This window comes from Phodopus roborovskii, unplaced genomic scaffold (genome assembly GCF_943737965.1).
Source record: "Phodopus roborovskii unplaced genomic scaffold, PHOROB, whole genome shotgun sequence".
Lineage (NCBI taxonomy): Eukaryota > Metazoa > Chordata > Mammalia > Rodentia > Cricetidae > Phodopus > Phodopus roborovskii.
The window spans coordinates 1373801-1392086 of NW_026126548.1; the positions used below are offsets into that span (position 1 = coordinate 1373801).

Genomic DNA, 18286 nt, shown 5'->3' on the forward strand with positions numbered 1-18286 from the left:
TACCTTACAGTTCTGTGTCTGCATTTCTACTGCAAGACCTTAAGAAGGAACTTGGCCAATATAAAAATGTTGCTGGTTCTTCAGATCACTGTGTTAGGTAGGCCTCTTCCTTCTACAACAAAGGAGATTTGTCCTAGTGGAAGGTTGTTATATCTCACATAAGTTCATAGGAACAAATATGCACATAAGTGTCTATGCTTCATTAAAGTTAGAGATTCCTTATGGTTTTCAAACCCATCTTGTGTGTTTACCAGGAAAGAGTTTGTATTTTGGGTTTTTTGTTTGTTTGTTTGTTTTTATCATTTTATAACAGCATTATAAAGAAGTAGCAGAACAAGGAAACAATTTTATTTCCAGTAAAAATGTTTTTCATACAATATTGTGAACAAGAAGACATTATTAAGAAGTGTTGTCAGCTTGGGTGTAGTATATTGCTTAGCTATTTCTTGGTAATAAAATTGTCAGTGACCTTTCTTATTTGGTTGAGATTATGTCTTCTATTGTAATCTTGACTGACTTTTGAATGAGTTGTATATCCTTTTTTTTAAAATAAGGACTTAGTGAGGGAAAAATTGAAGACCCAACAAATGAACAATGATCTCGAAAAATTAACCCATGAACTTGAGAAGATAGGTTTAAACAAAGAGCGGCTCTTACATGATGAACAAAGTTCTGATGACAGGTGAGTACTGTGTGTGTTTAGCAAATAGCTGTAGTTTTTATTTGGGGAAATTTTGCCCAAACGATAATATCTTCTTGTTTCTGGTTCCTTCCTTCTTATAGAGAAAGTTCTGTAAGAACAGAAAGAATTGAATAAAGACAATCCAGTAACTATAAGAAAATAATTTATATAAAAGTAAGATGCCAAATGTGGCAGAAGATTAGAAACTGCCTTTGAGAGAGAGCAGAATGACGGAAAAAAAAAAAGTTCCTTCCAGAAAATAAGCAGTTAGCTAAGCATTTTCTTTTTCATTTGGTTAAGTGCCTCAGTTCTTTTATTTTTGTTACCAAACATGGACTGGATGGGGAAAATATGGAAACAAGAAAATATATAGAGACACAATTAATGTCTGAAAATGATGTAGACAAACAGTATAAAAATTACTCTTGAACTTTTAAAATGGTTGATACAGATTTCTGTTTTTCCATGTTAATCATAGTTTTTTAGTTAGGATTAATCTGATTTTGTTTTGTTTTTTGAGACAAGGTTTCTCTGTGCAGTCCTGGCTATCCTGGAACTGTTCTGTAGACCTAGACCAGGCTGTCCTCAAACTAACAGAGATCTACCAAGTAGTCTTTTACTTAGTATTCAAAGAGCCATATGTTTCAACTAGACTAGATACCTACTCTTAAGATACTGTTTTGTGAGCCAATAAGAATGCTCAGTAGGTAAATGCTCCCGAGGCCAAGTCTGATATCCTGTAAACTTAATTCTCAGGACTCACATGGTAGAAGGAGAAAACCAACTCTTGCAAGTTTTCTTTTGACCTCCATACATATGCTATGGCACACATGCTCCTACACATGTTCACACCTGTGTGCACACATACATATACACAAGCAAATGTAATTAAACTTGTTCTGTAGGAGTATTATTTGAGGCTGGGAAGAGGCTTAGTGGATAAAGCCCTCACTTTGCAATCATGGAGACCAGAATTAGAATCTCCAGGACTTATATGAAAGCCAAGTGGATACAGTGGCCACCTGTAATCTCCAGGGCAACCGAAATTGTCCATTTCCTGGTTCATCAAGAAACTGAGTCTCAGTATAAGAATGATCCAGGAAGCCACTATATTTCAACTCAAGCTCCCTATCATACATGTGAACATGCATAATCACACACCATACATGCAGAAAAGAAAATAAAAATAATTCTGTTTTTAAAAAATGCTATTTTATGTAGAATAGATTTTAATGCATTGATACCGTTATATTAATACATCTTGTATTATTCACTATTCTAGCTTTGATGTTTTATGCATATAGATTAAGATATACAAATTAGGAGGGATTAATGTTATTGTTTGGCATTTTAAAATATAGTTTTAAAACTAGTCAGTATAAAATGTACTTTTGAAACTAGTCAGTAGGTTGATAATTTATATGGTTAGCTCTGTAATACAAAGAAAAAATTTTAGGCATTTTGTTACTCACTTACATCAGGCAACCAGGACCCTAGAGATGACACAACAATCAAAAAATACTTGCGGCTGGACAGTAGTGGTGTACACCTTTAATCATAGCATTCTAGAGGCAGAGGTAGATGAATCTTTGAGTTCAAGGCCAGCCTTGTCTACAGAGGGAGCTCCAGGACAGCTAGGACTACACAGAGAAACTCTGTCTTGAAACAAAAAAAGAACAACAAAAATACTTGTTGCTCTTGGATAGGATAGAGTTTGTATTCCCAGCACCACGTGGTTGTTCACAACCATCCCTAACTCTGGTTCCAGGGTTCTGTCACTTTCTCTGACATCTGTGGGTACTAATCATGGATGTATATTCAGGCAAAACATACCATAAAAATAAATAACTCTTCAAAAGTATTTAAAATTTAATAATAAGTGAGGCAACTATTATTAAAATAACTTTCTGAAGAAATTCTTTATTCAGTTTAATCAGAATGTTCATTGCCAATTTAACTATCTTAGTATAGATTCTAAATGTAAATCCTTTTTTATTCAGATTACCTACTGCTTATAAAACACTATATTTTATGTTGTTGGCAAAGCATGTTTTGACCTAAATGACACTTTCATTAAAAATTTTTGAGCTCAATTTATATAGACATTTCTTAGGGCTTGTCACCTCTTCTAAAGCCTTAATTCATACAGGGAGCTAGTATTGATTCTTAGAGCAATTTAAAACCTGTGAACAAGATGTAATAGCATTCATTATCGTACATTTGTTATTATTATTATTATTACTGTTAGTTTTTTGAGAGAGGGTTTCTCTATGTAGTTCTGGCTGTCTTGGAACTCACTCTGTAGACCAGGCTGGTCTCGAGCTCACAGAGATCCCCCTGCCTCTGCCTCCCAAGTGTTGGAATTAAAGGTGTGAGCTACCATGCCCAGTGCCACATGTTTATTTATATAATGAAAGCTTTTGAGATTACAAAATGGTATATATTGTCAACTGAAATTTTCAGGAAATGTGATTGAAAACATTTGATAACTAAATTTGGGGAAAACAGAAAGAAATGTAAACTTCTTTCTTTTAGCTAGTAAATAAGTTTTCATGTTACAAACAAAATAGACACATGACATGGGTGGAGAGGGAGTTAGGAGAAAGAGAAGGCGAGGAGAGGAGAACATGTGGGACTAGGAAGATTGAGTCAGGGAACGAATAGATGAGAGCAAAAAAAAAAAAAAAGGGGGGGGGGAACAGAGAGAGAGATACCATAGTAGAGGGATCCATTATAGGTTTGAAGAGAAAACTCTAGAGAAATGTCCAGAGACCTACAAGGATGACCCCAACTAACAATTTGAGCAACAGTGGAAAAGGCTACCTTAAATGTCTTTCCCTGATAATGAAATTAATAACTAATTTATATGCCATCCTAGAGTCCTCATCTAGTAGCTGATGGAAGCAGAACCCACAGCTAAACACTAAGCCGAACTCCTGGAATCTAATTGCAGAGAGGGAGGAGTGATAAGAAAAGGAGTCAAGACCAGGCTACAGAACCCACAGAGACAGCGGAACTGAACAAGGGGGAGCTCATGGAACCCCAGACTGATAGCTGGGAAACCAGCATTGAACCAACTCAGACCCCTTAAATATGGGTATCAGTTAGAAGGCCTGGGCAGTCTCAGGGACCTTTGACAGTGGAACCAGGATATATCCCTGGTGCACAAAAGGACTTTGGGAGCACATTCCCCATGAAGGGATACTCCCTTAGCCTAAAGGCAGGAGGGAGGGCCTAGACCCTACTCCAAATGACTTGACAGATTTTGATGCTCCCTCCTGGAAGGCATCACCCTCCCTGTTGAGTGGGGGGGAGTTAAGTGGGGGGGGGTAGGGACCATGGGAGGGAGGGAGAAGGAACTGGGATCCGTATGTAAAATAAGAAAAAATAATAAATATATGTTTAAAAAAACAAATAAAATAGACATTCAAGGGTACAAATACTTTGATTCGTTCATCTTTTCCATCTTGGAAAAGCTTATCAGTTTCTGGTGATGTTCCTAATCCCTTTATTCAAGGCCAGCCTGGACTACAGAGTAAGTTCCAGGATAACCAAGGCTACACAGAGAAACCTTGTCTTTAAAAAAAAAAAAAAAAAAAAAAAAAAGGAAGGTTTTTAACTGTAAAACTACCTATCATAAGAACAATTACCGGGTTTTGTCTAAATAAAAAAGAAAAGGTTTTAACTATAACAAAGTAATAAAACTATATACAATAAGAACAATTAAGAATTATATTTACAATGTCCAGTCCATTGTGTTTGGCAAATTATGAGAAAGTGCGCTATTAACCCTATTATCTATCCTATCTTTAGTTTGAAGTTTTGTACATAATTTACTTTATATCTTATATTAGCAACCTAGAAAAATGTATTTAGACCTTTTAAAACTTTCTCTTAGATAAACAACTTAGGCTCTTAAGTCTCTCAACTTTATACACTTTATATCTCTTTTGTGAGATTCTTTTCTGAATTTGGTAACAAGGAAAACTTGTAACTATAACTATCTTGTCTTCAACCCCATCAGAGACCCAAGAAGGATATATTACCTTAGTAAATATGAAGTGCAAAGCAGGCAACTTCCAAAACTATAGAGACTTCTAGCCACCTACACAGTCACCCAAGGTTCATGTGCAGTGTTGGGGCATCTGTCTTCAGCCCACAGGCCTAGCATATCTGACAGGCTTTTCTGTGAAACAGGAATTTTGAAGGACATCCTACCTTGTCGCAAAGTTCAGCAATCATCTTCTTTTATGTCCTGCTTGTCCACATTGGACAGCATACTGACAGCAGTTAAGGCAAGGGCAGTTTCTTGCACAGTGGCTAACTGCCACAATGAAACCAAACTCTTATGTGGAGGTTCTTTTATGCCCATCCTGCTTTTTTTTTTTTTTTTTTTTAAGTAAATTGGTGATGACAGTAGCAGATGTGTCTTGCTCTTATGAAAACTACATTATTACAACATCTTAAGTGCCATATTCTGTAGATCTCTGAAGTGTTTGAAGACTATTTGTTTAAAATATATCTGTTTGTCCTTGAAAACATACCTACATGACTGTAAGTTTGATTGTTATAGATGACTAACTACTAGCCTCCTTTTCTTTGTTATCCTAAATAGTTTGTAATAATAGTTTTCAAGAACTAGAACTTTACATTACATTTTTAAATGAGCTGCATTGGTACAATACCTTACACAAAAGTAGAAACACATATACAGTCTGCTCTAACAAAAACCTTAGATTTGTGTTAGTTTATAAAAATCCATACCAATGTAAAATATTTGAGATTAATAGTTTTTAGTTTAAAAGTATATTCAGTAATATACCCTTTTATTCATCATTCCTGTACTTACATAGTTTCTTTCCTGTGACCAATAACAACTTGCAACCAACTCCCCAACCCCCCCAAAAAATAAAACAATGATAAATATCCATAATCCACTGAACAACCAAAAAACACCTGCTCCACCTCTTGGGAATGTGGGCATTGAGTTCTTTAGACTGCTTCCTGTTTGGGGTTGATGGCATCTTTAGGGGACTCTGAGAAAATTAAGATAATGGTTAAATCCAGGGAGAGCTATCTATTGTCTAGTAATTGTCAGTGTAATGGGAAGGTGCAGGGCTTATATGAAGTCCTAACTGGAGTAATGCATGCAGCTGCACCATCTTAGTTAACCACATTGAAGTTGTGAGCAGTTTGTACCCCACAGCTGATCTTTGCGTGGTGTTTGTCAGCTTAGTGGCATTACCACAGTCCATGTGGATTCGTTATTGGTGGGTGTGTGGATGTGGGGGGGATGGGGGTGGGGATCAGCTTCAAAGTTCACTGTCAGGAATGGCCATAGTTCACTGCAGAAAAATTAAATCATTTTCAGTGTCAGCAGATCTCTGAGAAGTTAAAGGACCACAGTCTGTTAAATACATCCAGGTTACACAACCTTAGCTCCTAATTACCAACTTCAGTCTCAAGTCATGTACAGGAAGCCAGATGAAACTTACTTCTAGAATTACTACTCTATACTATATGATCGTTATAATATCACAACAGAAAGTTTACATATTATATAATACTATAATACTATAAATTTTATCCTAAGAAAAGTTTTAAAGAGTCAAAACCAAAGAATTATGAGATTTGTGACAACAGAGTAGTCCCTTAATTTTGAATTTCTGTCCCATACCAGGTGGCTCTTCTGACCTGAGACAGAGATTTTGGATTTTCCTTTAACAAGCATGCTTGGTAAAGGAGAAAGCCACACCCAAACTCCAAAGCCAGCTTTAATTTTTCATTTAATTGGGACTACAAAAATACCATTATATGTCTGTAGAGAAGAGCAAAACAAACATTTGGGAAGATTTATGCAATTCTGTCATGTTGGCAATGTGCTGTACCATTAGGCCAGTTTACTCTCTCTTGGGACATTTTTCGTCCTTCTTCCAGTGTCTCATTTACCCAGTGGTTTTATCTTGATTTATGTGAGGATATTGAGGTAGGGTCCCATGTAACTCAGACTGGGTTTTAACTGATGATGTTGTTGATGGTGACCTTGAACTCTGCTCCTCTCAGGTGCTGGGATTATAAGCATGTACCACCATACTCAGCTATCTTTGGATTCTTTAGGTATAAAAATCGCACTGACCAAAACCTTTATTTCACTAGAAAGTCTGAAATTGCTATGCAAGTGTGAAGACCTGAGTTTCATGCTTAGTACCCATGTAGAAAGCTGGGTATAGGTATGTGTGCCTGCAGCCTTGCTTTGGGTCAGGGATTAGGGACTGTACAACAGGAGGGCCAGGAAAACCTCTGGGATGTGATGACCATCCTGCTTGACTGAAAAACAAACTCCAGGTTCGCTGAGAGACCCTGTCAGGGGACTCAGACAGCAACAGAAAGTGATACCCCCTCTACCCATGGCACATAAATGTGTATACATATGCATGTATCATATATGTACAAATTTTAAAACTACTTAATGACTGACTTATGCATTCTAAGATATTGTAAAGTAACTAGAATATTGGTGTTCACATCTGTCTGACTCTTACCACAATGTGCCATGAGTATAGCATTGTTCTTTCTACTGTAACTATTTAAAGACAGCCAGTATCGAGATGTTTTATTTTGCTCTCTTTTATTCGGTCGCACTGTATAGCCCTGACTGTCCCAGAAGTCTCTTTGTAGGCTTGGCATGCCTGTGCCTTCCTGGTATTGGAATGAAAGGTGTATGCCACCATGCCCAGTTTACATTGAGTTTTAAGTCTTAGCTGCTCATATTGACCATTACATAAAAATGCATACATACTAATTGTCATAGACATACGTGTGATATAAAGGATACGTGAACTTTTTTTTTCTATTTTAGTCTTATAAAACTAGACTAAATACTTGTGAATTTAGCTATTCGATTTCCTTCTTTGAACATTAATCCTAGTCTTGACAGTAATTCAGAGTTCTGTTTACTTACAAAAGTTTGTTCTGTGACCATCACAAAGAGGAAGATAACAAACATGAAGTCTTACAGATCTCATTTAGTACATCAATGCTGTAGTCATAGCTTGTCTCTAAAAGTGTTTTGATATCTAATGACAAACTACATTGCTCTTGTACTTGGATCATAGGTACAAACTTTTGGAATCAAAGTTAGAATCCACTCTTAAGAAGTCCCTTGAAATAAAAGAAGAAAAAATTGCTGCTTTAGAGGCTCGGTTGGAAGAGTCTACAAATTACAATCAACAATTGCGCCAAGAACTTAAAACAGTAAGTTTTTTTTTCCCCTTCAAAAAATCTCTATAGATGCTTGAACAGAAAAACATTAAGAGAAAACAAAAACTTGAATGTATTTATGTAGTATTTCATTCTGTTTTGTATATTTGGGAGTATACTTAAATAGATCTTTGTAACAGGGAAGTGCTACAATTTACTCAGTGTTTTCAAATATGTAATAGTCCCTCTTACAGGTGACATATGAAGAATTGTAGAAGTGGGATGGACAAGAAGCAGGTTTATTTTGTTTCAGAAACTGTTTTTGAGATCTGATATCTTTCTGTGATGTATTTTTCCTGTTGAGCCTCCAGGTAAATTTTAATTGATAAAAGATATGACTGTGAAGACATAGGTATGGTATAGGGAAAGCAGCTGACCTGCTCACAGATAAGATACTACCTAGATCTGTTTTCTTGTGAGATTTGGAATTATTGAGTGAAGTTAAGCACTGTTTTTTCACTAAAGTGACTCAATTGAAGTAAAAAGGTCTCACCTGTTAGTAAGCAAGACAGAATAATTGGTTTGAAGAGAAAACTGAACCTAAAGAAAGGCATAGAGACCTACAAGACTGCCGCCAACTAACAATTTGAGCAACCGTGGAAAGACTACCATAAACGCCCTTCCTGGATAGTGAGATCAACAACTAACTTATCCACCATCATGGAGCCCTCATCTAGTACCTGTCGGAAACAGAAGCAAACACCCATAACTAAACACTGAGTCAAACTAGAATCCAGATGCAGATGGAGAGGACAAGACTCTTAACCTAGAGAGAGGAGAGAAGTCCTAGTCCCTACTTCAAATGACTTGATAGATTTACATGACCCCACCTGGATGGCAGTGCCCTACATGTGGAATTGGGGTGGGGGGATGGGCGGGGAGGGTGGTCAGGGTGCATGTGAGGGAGCAGAGAGGGTAGGAGGGAGTGAGGAAGGGAGAGGGAACAGGAATGACATGTAAAAGAAATAAAATACAGAATAGTTTTATTCTGTTTTAGTCTCCCTTTTCAATCTCCTCATTGCTCCAGTGGTTGTCTTTTTGTTTTTCATTTTTTCTAAACAAGCTCTCTTGTAGCACAGTTTGGCCTTAAAGTTATCATATAACCAATGATGCCTTGAACTACATCTTTGCTAAGCACAGAAATTGTAGAAGTGTTACACATGACACACAGATGGAGTGATGATATTACTGTAGGCCACATTTAGATCTATTCAGAATAACCCTAGGAAATACAAGTAGATAGACAGGCAGCGTTAAGTGTCTCTCCATATAATTATGTGAGATGGATTTTTAATTTTTTCTCATTTTTATTTTTATTTACCCATACATATACATACTCTCTCTCCCTATCTCCCTCTACCTCTCTCTTTCTCTCTCTCTCTCTCTCTCTCTCTCTCTCACACACACACACACACACACACACACTTTCACACATATGGATGTGGGGCACAGCATGCCTGTTGCCTACCAAAGGACAACTTGTGGGAGATCTGTTCTTTCTGCCACGTGGGTCTGGGGTATCAAACTCAGGCTTGGCAGCAAGCACTATGAACTACTGAAAAATCTTGCTGGTCCATGAGATGCATATTTATACCAGATTATGGTTCAAGCAAAACAGAAGATTCATACTGTTGTAGGAGAGAACTGCCCTGGTTTTGAGACTTAATGCTTCATAGCAGTCACTAAGTCTTATAACTCCAAAGTCATAGATTTAAAATCTCCAAAATGTACATACTGATTGTAAGAGTTGCTGCCTGTAGAGAAATCCGGTGATCTTGCTTTCCATTAAGTAATTAGTTTTCCTATTCCAGATAGTCTACCAATCATTGGTCTCACACGCACGCACACACACACACACACACACACACACACACACACACACACACACACGCACACGCGCATTATGCTTTATTATGCTTCTAGAGCAGTGGTTCTCAACCTAAGAGTCACAACCCCTTTGGAGGTTGCATATCAGATATGCTACATGTCATATAATTATATTTACAATTCATAAGGGCAAAATTAATTATGAAGTAGCAATGAAATATGTTTATGGTTGGGGGTCACCACAATGTTAAGAACTATATTAAACGATTTGAAGCATTAGGAAGATTGGAACCATTGTTCTAGAGAAAGTTTCTACAGCAGAAAGGGAAAACTTTTTGTTCACCATATACCTACAGCATCTTTATTGGTATTTGTCAAAGATTTTGCCATCATGAAACTTAACACTGGTGCAGAGTTCTGCTTTGTTAGCATAAATAATTATTAATCAGCTTTATGTCCTGAATTTTGTACTCTGTTAAACAATATTAGTAGGTTACAAATAATGATACCTTCATGAAGCTATTCAGCAAGAAAACAGGTAGGTTTGTGCATGAGTTGTTTTTGTGTTTTAAGTCTAAATATTAGCAATGTCAAATTCCATCATTGTCTTTAACTTTTGCATAATGACGATAAACTGACTTACTCCTGTATACATGAATTCAAATGGAATTGTACTTTTCCAAACTTTCAGTACTGTACATGAAGAGACATATTACTTGAAAATAGATTCTGAAGTTTAGACATAAACAATGTAAACTATGGCATAAAAATATAAAATGGAATTTTAAAAATCCAAAGGAAGGCAGAAAGAAACAGAACAAAGTACAGATTAAACAAATAGAAAATAAATACTAAAAGGGAAGTTTTAAACCAAATTATATCACTTTACTTTAAAAAAGGTCTAAACATCCCCATTCTACCACTGAGCCACCAATGCATAAACATCCCCATTCTAAAGCAGAGTTGATGATGTTCAATGGAAAAGCAAAACCTACTGAAATGCCACCTACTGAAATTTTGATGAAAAATAATATGTTGTTGTAACACTAATCAAAAGAAAACTATTAATGTATGAAGATTAAGTAGTTTATAGTAATGACTTAGCTAAAATTATAAAGTGATCATTTTATCTCCATGATATAGCAAGATTAAATATTTTCATGTCTAACAATAGCTTCAGACTATGTCTATATTGATAGTACACAATTGTAGTTAAAGGAAATAATTAATCTCACATTTAAAAAAAACTTTACTTAATAAATAAAGGTAGTTATAGATGACCTACTGAACATCATCCTTAGTGATAAAAGACTATGTACTTTCAGAAAAAGCAAAGACATTGCTCTCACTATTTCTATTAAACACTGTGTTGTTGGTCTTAATGTATTAGGACAAGTAAAAGAAATGCTGATGTCTTTTGAAAAAAAAGAAAAAGATTTTGTTTTTGTGTACATTTGTGAGGGTATATGTGTGGGTGCCTGTGGAAGCCAGAAGTAGGTGTTGGATCCCCTGAAGATGTAGTTCTAGGTGGCTGCAAACCATCTGATGTGGCTAGAAGCCAAATTTGGATACTCTGGAAAAGCAGTAAGCTCTCTTAACCACTGAACCATTGCTTTAGGCCCAGAAATACAAATCTCAAAGGATGAAATATAGATATATTTATTGACTTCTGACCTGATTACTTTGTTGGAAATTCTAAAGAATCTATAGAAAATTATATGAAATGTTTTCTCAAACATTTTAACAGTTTAAAAATCAGTATATAAAACTTGTAACCACATTTGAATATATTAGCAATGAAAACTTAGAGAATAAAATTTTAAAGGAAAATAATTTATAATACTGTAAAATACCATAAAGTACTTTAAAAGTCTCTGCATTAATAAAATATAAAGAATATCTTAGTAAACAGAGAGGAACACCATATCATTAAATGTTGTATATTGTTAATATGACATATTTTAGATTTGGATATAGCTCAGTGCTTCAGCACTTGTCCATCTTGCACAAAATCTAAATTTGGTTCCCAGTACTAGAATAAGTAACAAATCAAAAATGAATCTGTTAATTTAGTGTAATACCAAACATAATACAAATTATATTAGTAGATATTTTAATTAGCTGATTATACATTTTTGGTGGAATATAGCCATTTTTAAAATAGTAATTTTGCTAATCCATGAACATGGGAGGACTTTTCATCTACTAGAATCCTTCTCTTAACTGTTTTGCATTTTAAAGATTTCTTTGTAAAGGTCTTTAGCCTCTTAGATTTACTCTTTGATATTTTGTCTTTTTCTTGAAGCTTCTGTAAATGGGGATGCTTTCCCAATTCCTTTCTCAGCCTGTTCACCATGAGTATTAAAAAAAAAAAAAAAAAACCTATTGATTTTCTGGATGATGATTTTGTATACAGCAACTTCAATAAAAATATATATCAATCAGATCTAAATGTTTTTGATGGAACCCTAAGATCTTTTCCATATAGGATCATGTTGTCAAAAAATATGGGTAGTTTGACTTCTTTTTCTGCTTGCTCCTTTTCATTTGCTGCCTCATAGCTGAGACTTCAAGTCTAGATGAGTAACGACGGAGAATATAGACATTCTTACTTCATTCCAGATCTGAGAAGAAACAGTTCAGTCTTTCCCTATATAATGTGGGCTATGGGTTTGTTGAATATAGCATTTATTTTGTTGAGATATGTGCTTGTTTTCTAAACTTTATTAGAAGACTTTTCTGCATCTATTGAGGTGATACAGTGAATTGTGTTCCAGAGTCTGTTGAGGTGCATTGCTTGGTTTATTTATCTGATTTGTATGTGCCAGACTGTCCATACATCCCTGGTATGAAACCACCTTGATCACCTTATCTGAGTTTTAAAATTATTTTTTAAGTTTGTGTGTATGGATGTATGTGTGAGGGGGTACTTTAAGTGTATAGATACCTGTGGAGGTCAAAGGTGTTAAAGCCTGTGGAACTGGAGATACAAGCATTTAGTTGTTAGTAACTCAACATGGGTGATGGGAAATGAACTCAGATTCTGTGAAAAAGCAGCAAGCTACTATTAATTGCTGAGCCATCACTCCAGCTCCTTGTCTAGTGTTTTTTAACATGAGAGCAGTTGAGTCTTGCCTACACATGTGTACAGAAGCAAACACCTATACATATATACAAAAAAATTAAAAACTGGAAATAACCCAGTGACCCTCAGCTGATAATTGAATAAAGAAATGTTGGTATATTCATATAGTAAAAGATTGTACAATGGTAGAAAAGGAGGAAAAATTACTGATTCATTTAACATACTAGTAAAGCTTAAGAATATGCTTAGAAAATATACATAAAAAGATTACATTTAATACATATAATTACATTTATATGAAGTTTTAGAGCATGTAATACTAAATTTGGTGAAAAAAATAAAAGAATTTTTTTAAGTAGTGATCCTTCCAGTGATAGAACTATTCTTACCATGTTGATAAGTTACATGGGTACTTGTTATTCTGAAAAATAAACCATCTATCTCTTGTAATCATGGCATTAGAAACTATATATAAATCATACCTCAGTTCTAAAAGGTTCCACTATCTTTGGTTATCACTGAAATTTTGAATTTGCAATATAATGTATAATACTATTTTAATGCCTTTAAACTTTAACTTAATGTACTTTAAATTTTAAATTGACTCTTCATTGCTTTGTTGAACATTTTATTCTTACTCAACCTTAATTCATTTCACATGTGAATATAAGGATTTTAACTAATGATATGTAAGCTAAAGGAACACATGAATCGATTATAACTCAGAAATCTTGAATTTTATTTCCAGCTCTCCTATATTTGGTTGTCATTTTCCACTCTTGTTATCAAACACAATTGAACTTTTTTTTCAAAACAAAATAGTATATACCTTATATAACAGTTTTATTATGTCAACTCTCTTTAATATTGCATTTGACCACAGCTTTGTAAACCTAGAAAATAGGAGTATCCAACATCACTGGCCAAAATTTACATTCCATTCCATCTTGACTTTTTTTATTTTAATCACTTTGTAACTCTCTAGTAGTAATGTTAATTTACTGCTGAATTAAAGGTTCCCTTAAGTTTTGTACAACTTGAACTATTTTAGTCATTTCTGCCCTTAATATAAACTATGATACTAATTTTTTTAAATGTACTATAAATACCTAAAATAAACTAGCAAATCAAGATAAGCATAGTAGTAAATTTGAATCAAAGAGGGCTAGAGAAATAGCTCAACAGTTGAGAATATATACTGTTCTTCCAGAGCATCTGAGTTTAATTTCCAGCATGTCCATTATGTGGACCACAACCACCTATAACTTCAACTTAAGGAGATTGATCCAGTGTCCCTGCCCCAGACCTAGTTCCCCCAGGTCACGTTCGCACCTGTCCCCACTCCCAATGGGCGCGCTCAGTGTAACAGGTTTGGACAGACTACACCTCTGGCCTTTGCAAGTTCCTATACTCAAAAGCATAGACACACGCACAATGTATTTAAAAATAACATATTTCAGGTTAAGGAGATGATAGTTTAGCAGCCATTAACTGCTTTTCCAGAGACCCTGGATTCAATTCCTAACATCTGCATGGCAGCTCACAACTGTTCGCAGCTATTTTGTCCTTCGCAGACACATGAGGCAAAACATTTACACACAGAATTTGTTTTTAATCTTAAAAATAAATCTTGAAAGCTAATTATAGAGAAGTTAAATTTGGCAGTTTTGATCATAGAAGATGATCAAGTTTTTTCATGTTAGTAGCAGTTCAGGTCTATGTATTACTCAATCTTTTCTGGTGTTATTGCAGCCTACTTTAAGTTAAGTTTGAGGTCCACTGTGTTGGCTGACATCTGTAGTCTTAGCACTTAACAGGTGATGGAAACTGGGATCTGGAGTTCAAGGCCAGCCTGGGGCTACATGAGACCTGTCTCAAAACAACAAACAAAAGAGTCAACTCATACTTAAAAACTTCCTGTAAAAGATACATCTTTGAATCATTTATTACAAGATAAATTACATTAGTCATGTGTGTGGATCAGGAGCTAAGTAAATAAGTTGTTGTTTTAGTAACAGTCTATTAAGTCTAGGTAATGGATTATTCTTGGAAGATTAGACTCCTAAAAATACTCACCTAACTAGTTTAGGAATCTTTTAAAGACAGTGTTAACATGTGTCAAATATTTATTTGCTCTTTACATAAAGATCTTTAAGTTGATTAGAGGTTACTCTAAAATTAATTACTAATATTAAGTATCCAGTTAATCTATTATAGAGGGCCATTTTCTTCTTCATTATTTGTTATCTTTTATATTTTTATTCTGGATTGTCCTTTCCTAGTAAACATGAATTGTATATGTGAGTGGGATTTGGTGTATGTGTATATATCCTGAGAATGTGTTATTATGAAGGCTGCTAAGGCCCAAGCTCATTACCAGTAGGGGCACTCAGAGGAGTCAAGTATCCTTTCATTCCTCTGGAATAATATATATTACAGTAGTTTTATAACACAGGGTGTGTTGAGGGAGTGGGAGTCCTGAAGCTGGAGTTATAGGTTTTTGTGAACTGCCCAAATTTGTGTTCTCTGGAAGTGCAAGAAGTACTCTTAACCATTGAACCACCTCTCCAGCCCCCACATTTGCATTCCAAAAAGCTTTTGATCACAGTAATGGTAACACACATTTATCACATTTTAAAATAAATTATCTGTCATATTCACCAGACTAATACAGACCCAAAGTAATTGAGAAATACAAAAACCTTGATTTTTTTTCTTTCCATTAAAGTATTTTAAATAATTTTAGGTGAAAAAAAATTATGAAGCTCTCAAACAAAGACAAGATGAGGAAACAATGGTGCAGAGTTCCCTTCCCGTCTCTGGGGAAGATAACAGATGGGAGCGAGAAAGTCAAGAAACAACCAGAGAGCTCCTGAAAGTTAAAGACAGGTTAATCGAAGTAGAAAGGAATGTAAGTATTTAAAACTCTTCAGAAATGATGAATTGTTGGATATATTTATCTTTCATAAATTTATTTTGTACTTTCTTGTCTAGTTTATCATATAAAAAATCTAAATTTAGTATGCTTTGCTCTTTACAAAGCCTCTTGTAAGTCGATCACAAGCTTAATCAATGCTCCAACTATCATGTCTGCAAAACCAATATCATGTAGACAGTGTTATCAAGTTCTTCTGCCAGCTTAAGGCATGGCCCTTAGGTTTAGAAACATTAGCCTCTACATGCCTTTGAGGCTGACTTGAGGAAAAGACTTCTTTCCTTCATTTTTTTCCCCTGGGGAACTCCTACAGTAATAGTCACCATTGAAGCCCTCTCCTTTGAAGTCAATACGCTTTTTTTGTTTTGTTTTGTTTTTGGTTTTTGTTTTTTTTATTTTTTGTCAATCCCAGTTCCCTCATGCTCCCCTCCTCCCCTGTCCTCCTCCTAACCCCTATCACATCCCCTTTCTGCTCCCCAGGGAGGGTGAGGCCTTCCATGGGGGATCTTCAAAGTCTGTCATATCATTTGGAGCAGGGCCTAGGTCCTCCTCTAGGTGTCTAGGCTGAGAGAGTATCCCTCTATGTGGAATGGGCTCCCAAAGTCCATTCGTATACTAGGGATAAATACTGATCCACTGACCAGAGGTCCCATAGACTGCCCAGTCCTCCTAACTGAGACCCACATTCAAGGGGTCTGGGTTAGTCCTATGCTGGTTTCCATCTATTAGATTGGGGTCCATGAGCTTCCCCTTGTTCAGGTCAGCAATTTCTGTGGGTTTCTCCAGCCCGGGTTTGACCTCTTTGCTAATCACTCCTCCCTCTTTGCAACTGGATTCTAAAAGATCAGCTCAGTGTTTAGTTGTGGGTGTGTGCTTCCGCTTCCATTAACTACTGGGTGAAACGTGGTATAAACTCACTCATATATGTATTTTAGACATAGAGCAAGGGATTCCCAGGTCACAATCCACACCGACAGAATATCTAGGAAACAAGGAGGGCCCTAAGAGAGGCACAATGTTGCCCTGGAGAAGGGGAAAGAGACAAGATCTCCTGAGCAAGTTGGGAACATGGTGGGAGGGGAGATGGAGTTAGGAGAAAGAGAAGTGGAGGAGGGGAGAGGATGGCATAAAGAAGCAGGAAAATTGAGTTGTGGGAAGAATAGAGGACAGCAAGAAAAGAGATACCATAATAGAGAGAGCCATTATAGGTATAAAGAGAAATCTGTCACTAGGGAAATGTCCAGAGACCTATAAGGACGACCCCAACTATCTAAGTAATAATGGAGACGCTACCTTAAATGCCCTTCCAGGATAGTGAAATTGATGACTACTTTATATGCCATCCTAGAGCCTCAATACTCATTTTTTTAAAAGGGAGTCTGATGTGTGGAGTCTTACAGGCAAGCATAAGGCTTCTCTTTATAATTACAGCTGCTGTCTCAGAACCTGACTTGTCTATAACTTTATTCCCTTTCCTTGTTGTCAGCCACTTTTGTATTTTTTTTTTTGCTTTGTTTGTTTTTCTTTCTGTCTGTAGACAGAATAAAAACAGCAAGCAGTAATTGTAAGCATTTCCGCTGAGATGGAAAGTTATCCTGGCAAACAGGAGCCAAGGAATACCACACAGTCACACTGCACAACAAACCTTCACACAAGAGATTAAAGCGAGGAGAAAACCAAGAGGATGATTCCCTCTGCTCAGGCTTGAAACCGCAACAAATTGAACAGGATACAGGGCTTAATATTTAGTTACTTGAGAAGGGGGTGAAACTTTTTCAGGGTGGAGATTGGTGGGATGTCATGTCCAGAGATTGGGTTTTTTACTCTGTAGGATGGGGGCAGGGTCCAGCAGCTAAGGCAGTTATTGTGTACTGTGGGTGGAACCTGGCAGTTAGAGGTCCATGGGGGAGGGATCTGGCCACTCTTGTGGCTGGAGGGTCTTACAGTAACCATGACAATGAATGCTATCCTGTTTTGAGATTTCCTCTACCAAAGCAATTTGTCCATGACTTTTGAATTCAGTTTCTCAATACATGGGGGGAATATAACCAGATTGTTTGCCACAATATAATGTGAATGGCTTCTATCTTAGTTTTCCAATTGTCTGTGTTCCTCTTCTGCTCTTCCAAAATCCTACCAGATTGGCCCTTGCTTATATTATTCTAGTGCTTTTCTAGTCCAAAGTTCCAAACTCTTCCATATTGTTCCTGGATTCTACTTCCAGAGGCCTGAGGACTGTATACATGGTTAAGTTATCACAACAACAGCCCCATTTTGTAACAGTATTCTATATGACTTAAAAAGATACCTGACCAAAACAGTTTGGAGGATGGAGTCCATCAAAGTAGGGAAATCATGGTAACAGGAGCCTACAGCAGAGCTTACACTGCATCTGCAGTCAGGAAGCACAAAGATTCTATTTTTTCAGCTGTATTCAGTCCTGTACTCCAATCCCTGAGATGGTGCTATATGCATCAGGTAACCCAAGTCCCTCACA

General features: G+C 36.2%; 1 protein-coding gene across 9 annotated transcripts in view; it reads left to right on the plus strand.

The window, feature by feature from the left end:
- Window positions 1–18286, plus strand: part of Ccdc88a (coiled-coil domain containing 88A) — a 139430-nt gene that overhangs the window by 95294 nt on the left and 25850 nt on the right. For all 9 annotated transcript variants that reach the window (XR_007835548.1, XM_051200715.1, XM_051200716.1 and 6 more), the window contains exons 16-18: window positions 555–682; window positions 7798–7936; window positions 15601–15765. Coding sequence is in view for 8 of the 9 variants with exons in the window: in XM_051200715.1 (XP_051056672.1) it covers window positions 555–682; window positions 7798–7936; window positions 15601–15765 (432 nt within the window). In the remaining variant the exon portion in view is untranslated. The remainder of the gene's footprint in view (window positions 1–554; window positions 683–7797; window positions 7937–15600; window positions 15766–18286) is intronic.